Below are 6,265 nucleotides of genomic sequence, written 5' to 3' on the forward strand. Positions count from 1 at the left end.
AAAATTTTAAGCCTCCTCAAACCAGTCCAAAGAGCTTGTAAAAGTTCTTTTAGACAACTATAAGGTCCCGTTTGGTATAAATGATTGGATTGAAATTAGACAAGCTACATTAAATGTATGTTTAAAAAAAATGAAAAATTTATTGATCAACTTGAAAGTAGGAGATTGATTTCTAAATCCAATAGTGCATATCATGGAAGTGCTTTGTAAAAGGAACACTTGAGTGCTTTTAAATAACTACAAACGCTACCGTCAGAGTTTTATGAAAAAATTGTGTTTCTATATTAGAAAAACATCTAGACGTGCTTTCTTAAAGAAGCACCTATTTCAAAGAACACCTAAATCTTTATTAAAAATTTCATCATGATATAATAGAAACTTTTCTAGTAAAAGCGTTTACGAGCAAAAGTGTCATCAAGAGACATTTTTAAACCAACCCTTGAGATTCCAAGTGCATATCATGGATGTCAGGTTGGCATATTTCCAATTTGATGCAACCAACCAAGCAAAGCATGGAGTTCAAACAGTGGATTCTGAGAAAATATGGGGACCCAACCAAAACAACGATTAGATCCAACATGCTGACATGAACATTTGCATCTGCATTTATAGCAGGAAATAGGTATTATATGACCGGAAATACACTCTGAAACTGCCATACATCCTAAATATCGAATAGCAATCAGCTAACCAAAATTACAGATACAGAACTTGAAATGTTTCTATGGACAAATGATGATATCAGAGTCTGTTGAAATCATTGCTGCCTGAGAACTCTCCATACCTGAAAGAAAAAAAAAAAAGACGATTTCAAGAAACTGATAAGAAAACGCGGTTACAATAATACCCAGGGAAGTGCTTTCACACTGTTTTTAGCTTCTCATACACCCCTCTCTATTTATGGTCATTGGATTGAATAAATCAAACGGAACCAACATCCAGGATTAAACAGGGATGTGTAGGAAGATAAAATGGGGCTGTGAAAATCAATTCTCTAACTCCAAACGTGAATGACTGAGGAAAAAAGATGAAAGAAGTGGAGGAGAATTGCACGTACCCTGTTTACAGCACCCCAAGCGGCAAACATCAAATTTCCAAAAGAGATCCCCCTGTTTACAAAAAGAAAAGAGAACAGCAAAACAGGAGCAAATCTGTGGCCCTTGTAAAATCAGCCACCAACTTTTTATCTTTGTTTTTTGACAAGACACCAACTTTAATCTGTGTTCCACTATATGAATATGATTCGTTTGTCCAAGCACGTTGTTTGAGTGCACAAGAACCGAAAAGAAGAAAATGAACTCTAACACCCCAAAATGAAGGCATGTATTTCCGCCCAACTATTCACTGTGTAAAGAATACCGGTTAACCCTTTCCAACTAGGAGACCTTCCATCTGTGCATTCTTTCTGTTTCTTAACTAAACCCGGGAACAACGGAACAAAAGATACCCCAAACTGAGTCGCCACTCTCCTAAGGCTTGAACTTGACCCAATTACGATTCCAATATCCGCCTCCAGCAGACAAAGTAAGTCACCCACTGAGTCTCCAATGTAAACAGTCAAGTTCTTTCTGTCATTGCTGCAATTTTTCAAAATATCTTTAAAAGATTTAACCTTGTCAATAGGGGACTCCACCTTCTTAACAATATCACCTGTGGAGATGGATTCCTCGAAGGTAAACTCATTTGCATGTACATCCAGCTCGTTTAAACCCCCTGCTCCAAACACCACATAAACAAGAATGAGATGCCATGCATCCTTAACTGACACGAATTATTATTTTTTTAGTTCTGAGAGAAATGTCGATAAAGTTGCTACGGGTGATATTATATGCACTTCAAATGTCAACAATGGGAATCTTATATGTCCACCAAAGGTCAGAGCCTAAAGATCCTGAACTATGGTAAAATCTATGTCCGCTAAATTCCCATAACTCATGTTCCAGAATATTCTCCTAAAAATCCAGGTATACCAACTTCAAGGTGCCTTATGAATGTTTCTGTTGAAACTACGCCTAGAAAAGAAGCAATACGTTGAAACATCAGATTCTCTTATGATCAAGTTCAAGTCTAATTTCTAGAGGCAAGAAGAATCATACTTTAATAACCAACTCAGCTTGTTCATAACAATCAGGATATGCTATAGGGATCGAAACAATAAGAGTATATTTGGTTTGAGTAATGCATACACATAAAAATTAAGAAACAATGTAAGTTAACGAATGTTCGGAAGGAAAGTATACCTGATGAAAAGGCCGATCTTATGAGATCACCACACCAACAGTATGAAAGAACATGAACATTTGCATTCATGTTTTCACTCTTGGCAATTTTCTGGAAGAAATTAATACAACCATCTTGAAGAATGAGACGTTCACCAGCTCTTTTTATATCTTCGAGATTTAGACCCTTGAGTACTTCAGACTTCGTGACTCTATTGTTTGCCTTCCTCTCAAAATCTGAAAGTTTCTCTAGTGCTTTTAGCAAATTTTCATAGTCAAACACGGCTGCAAAACCACAGAAAGGCAAATGGTCACACCTGAACAAGTAACCTTTATAAAATGCTACTGTAACAATGACATGCATTCAAAAATAAAGTTGAACATTCATGAATAGCAAACAAGACTACCATAATTGTTACTATACCTTTTTCAGTGGGAACAATGCTTTCTATGCATTGCTCATACTCTTCTGTGTACTGCCTGGAAAGAAGACCCCATGTATTCCTGAGATCAGCCGAAGACATCCGAGCAAGATGATTTTCGGGTTGATGTTGATCAGATTTTGGTGCTGTTACTATTGCAATTTCAGCCAAAATGGCAGATGAATCAACGACTGTACAAGTCAAATCGAAATCAGAAAATATCATGAGCCGATCTTCTGCAGGGTTATGTTCTCTGATCAGAGGAACTGCAGTTGGCTGAACAAGAGACTGAGCAGAGAAGAACTCGATCTCAAGTTTCATTGCTTGGTGATAAAGATTTTCGATGATGTCAAGCTCCTCGCCTGTCAAAGAGACACTTAGTTTATCGAGCAACTCTTCGATTTGCACAGCTGATGCCTAGATTCAAAGATAACAATAATTCAACTGTTAAAGTGAAATAGGCAATTTATGAATGCATGACCCTTTGAGATCAGAATCAAGAAAATAAATTCAGACAAAAAAGGTGAGAAAACGTGATTAGTCAATGACATGACGTACCTGAAAACTTTCAGAAGAATAACTGTCAATCCACTTCAAGTACGGGTGACTGCCTTTGCTGGGATCTAGAAGTGCCTGGAACTCCTTACCAAGAAAGGCATACAGCCTCATGCAAGGAGTCATAGCGCCAAGGGTGTAAGCAGCCACTTTGGTTCTTTCAAATGGAGTTGCAAGTTTACCAGGTCCCTTGACTCCTTCAACTTTTCCAGAGGCTGTTGCCAATAAGAAATCTGTGTACTTCACTGCAGCGGAGTTGATAGGGGTCTCTTCAGCACCCTGTAAACCCCATTCCTGCACGGTTCTTATATTTTAGACAATGCAAAACACAACTTAACAGAATATGAAACAGTCATTTTCTGCCAATATTTACTTTCAAAACTTAGTTGGACAGTTGCAGATCAATTATAATATACATGTCTACTCCAATGTCAGACAAAATAACGCTTCACCATACCTTCACAAATGAATCATGCATTTTCAGCTCCTGCAGAACTGCCCTCCTCAACTCAGAAATCACAGGCTTTGCATCATCATCGTCTGCACAATCTTCTGCCAATTCATACCTAAATATTCATACATAAAAAAAGATCAAATCAATAAATCGCCTAAAGATACATATCAAATCTAAACTCCAGCAGCTACGAATAAACCAAAAATAAAAGTTATTCTTATCTTCTGCAGTATTTTGGATTTCTGCGTAAACTAAAAACAAAAAAATTACCTCATTCAATGCACACAAATATTTCCAAAATAACTAACCCTCCATTTGGTTGCTGAGAAGACTGAAAAAAAGAAATGAAGGTATAAATTTAAATAATATGATTTTAGTAGCTCCTATTACTAAAGAACAATAGAATCACCCAAATTAATCAATCAGATAAATTATGATCAGCAAAATTACAAGATAATTCTCGCCATCATAGCCAATCAAAATTTAAGATTTAATTTTTGTTCTTTCATCTTCTTTTCAAACCTTTTTCTCAGCAACCAAACAACAAATTTTGTTGAAAATCCTAGCTGATCTTCTGGTAGACGATTAAGGGAAAAACTCTTTAAAAATCATGACATAATATCAAACAAACTTACATAAAACATGACCTAATGTAAGTAACAAGGTCAAGCATGGTAGGGTGCATACAAGAACAAATGTGTCATTTCCTATGTTTCCTCAGCAACCAGCAAGAGCAAGAAGTCGATAACACATAAACGAAAAGAATACCACTCTTGATTTTTGGCGAAAATCCCTAAAATGAAACATCAAGAACTCTGTCCAGGAACATATATAATCGATACAAAGCTTTCATCAAACCATATATCCTTTCCTCCTATTGATTAAAACCTCTACAATCATAATCTAATTTCCTTTCTTTTCCCACATTTTCCCGTCACCACAAAGACCACAACAACGAAAGCACAAAAATTTACCAAACCCTTTACTATTTGTGTTAAGAGTAAAACTGTAAATTGCAATTTCAACAATTCATGAAACTTTCTACCTAAAATTGCACTCTAACTAAAAAGAACTCAATAAAACGAAGCAAATATTTCCAAATTAACGAACAAAGAAAATCAAAGAATTACAATGAATACTTCGAGATAAACTTTCTTGGCACACTTACAATCTATCTTCTTTTTTTTTTTTTTTTTGAGACAAGTATAATCTATCTTTATTTGCTTAAACACTTAAAGGGTCATTAAAAAAATTAAACAAACCCAGATTCAGATTCGAATTCAGATTCAATCACAGCATTTTCCCAGCAACCAAACAGTCCCCAAAACCCCAAAAGAAAAAGAAACACATACTAAGCAAATTCGAACAAAAACAAATAAGTGAAATTAAAGAAAGCATCAACAACTCACGCTTGAGCGAAGGCCTTGAGAAAGTGAACATCTTGGGCAATATAATCGCGGAAAGTTTCAATCTTTAGATTCCCAGCAGCCAAACAGAGCGTGAAGGGAGTGTACTTAGCGAAAATCGATTCTCGCTTGAACTTGATCCAGAAGCGGCGGGCGAGACCCACCTCGTTGTCGACGACGGCGGAAGCCATGGCTGACTTCGGCGGAGGTACGGCCATTGAGTTGGCACAGTGGGATCGGAGCGAGTTGAATCGCAGACGGAGGAAGTTGAAGAGAGTTGGGGTTTTGATTGGGTTTGGGGGGAAGAGTATGCGCATCAAATCGAGAGAGAGAGAGAGAGAGGAATGCTCTGTGTGTGTGGGGGTTAGTGGGTGAGTGTAAGATGGAAGTTTTTATCAGAAGCCTGGTGGAGGTTGTTTTTCTCCCCTTGTTTTTTTTTTTTTTTCATTTTCTTTGGGTTTTTTACCTAATATCAAAAGCTAATTACAAAAATTTACCCATAAAAAGTTAATTACAAAATACATCGACAAAGTTTGGGGTAACGTTGAAATAGGGCACGATATTTCAATTTTTTCACATTACTACCTGACGTATGAAAGTTTTAATAATTCGAATCATTTTTTTGTGTTTAATAAAGATTGGACGATTAAAAAATTGGGTTATAGCCGGCTAGACATAAGGGTGAATTGAATTGTTAACAATTTGATATTGTAAATAGTAATGTAAAATTTTAAAAGACGTTGTTCATTTTGTGAAAGTGACATCAAGCAACAGTGTACTTTGTAATTAGCTCTTTAATATTACATGAATTAGTTAATCAAGACAGTGTAACCTCCATATTACAGCCTAACTACTCCCTATTCAATAAAATAGGGTATGATTTTGTCAATAATAGTAATTATTATTATTATTATTGAAAGTTTAAGAGCCTAAGCTACATACCCATATCACAATTAACTAATTTTGCTCATCTTATTTATTTATTTCATGTATTATTAAGAAGGGGAGGGTTCGAAATTATTACAGTAATTTAAGAGATAGGGAGTTTCGAACCCGAGACTCATGAGTAGAAAGCTAATACTTTATCCACTAGAATATTGGACCACGTACTTTGCTCATCTTATGCTAATATGAAAATCATATTATGAATAATAATGGATATTATGAAGATACACCGTGAACGAAAAAGATGAATACGGTGTTGAATTT

At 35.9% G+C, this 6,265-nt stretch overlaps 1 protein-coding gene across 2 annotated transcripts; it reads right to left on the minus strand.

The window, feature by feature from the left end:
* Positions 1-513: 513 nt before the first annotated feature.
* LOC103451086 (bifunctional TH2 protein, mitochondrial-like) lies at positions 514-5,467 on the minus strand. 2 transcript variants are annotated; one of them, XM_070809252.1, is made up of 8 exons: positions 5,060-5,422; positions 3,921-3,981; positions 3,654-3,762; positions 3,200-3,490; positions 2,644-3,058; positions 2,241-2,504; positions 1,058-1,713; positions 514-784 (listed from the first exon to the last, which is right to left on the minus strand). In XM_070809252.1, exons 2-7 carry the CDS (start codon positions 3,923-3,925, stop codon positions 1,301-1,303), a joined length of 1,497 nt encoding a protein of 498 aa, XP_070665353.1. In that variant the 5' UTR covers positions 3,926-3,981; positions 5,060-5,422; the 3' UTR covers positions 514-784; positions 1,058-1,300. The 2 variants fall into 2 exon arrangements, with proteins under 2 accessions (XP_070665353.1, XP_008388741.3); XM_008390519.4 differs by lacking the exon at positions 3,921-3,981 and having other exon boundaries at positions 5,060-5,467.
* Between the last annotated feature and the right edge of the window lie 798 nt (positions 5,468-6,265).

Source organism: Malus domestica, chromosome 12 (genome assembly GCF_042453785.1).
Source record: "Malus domestica chromosome 12, GDT2T_hap1".
NCBI lineage: Eukaryota > Viridiplantae > Streptophyta > Magnoliopsida > Rosales > Rosaceae > Malus > Malus domestica.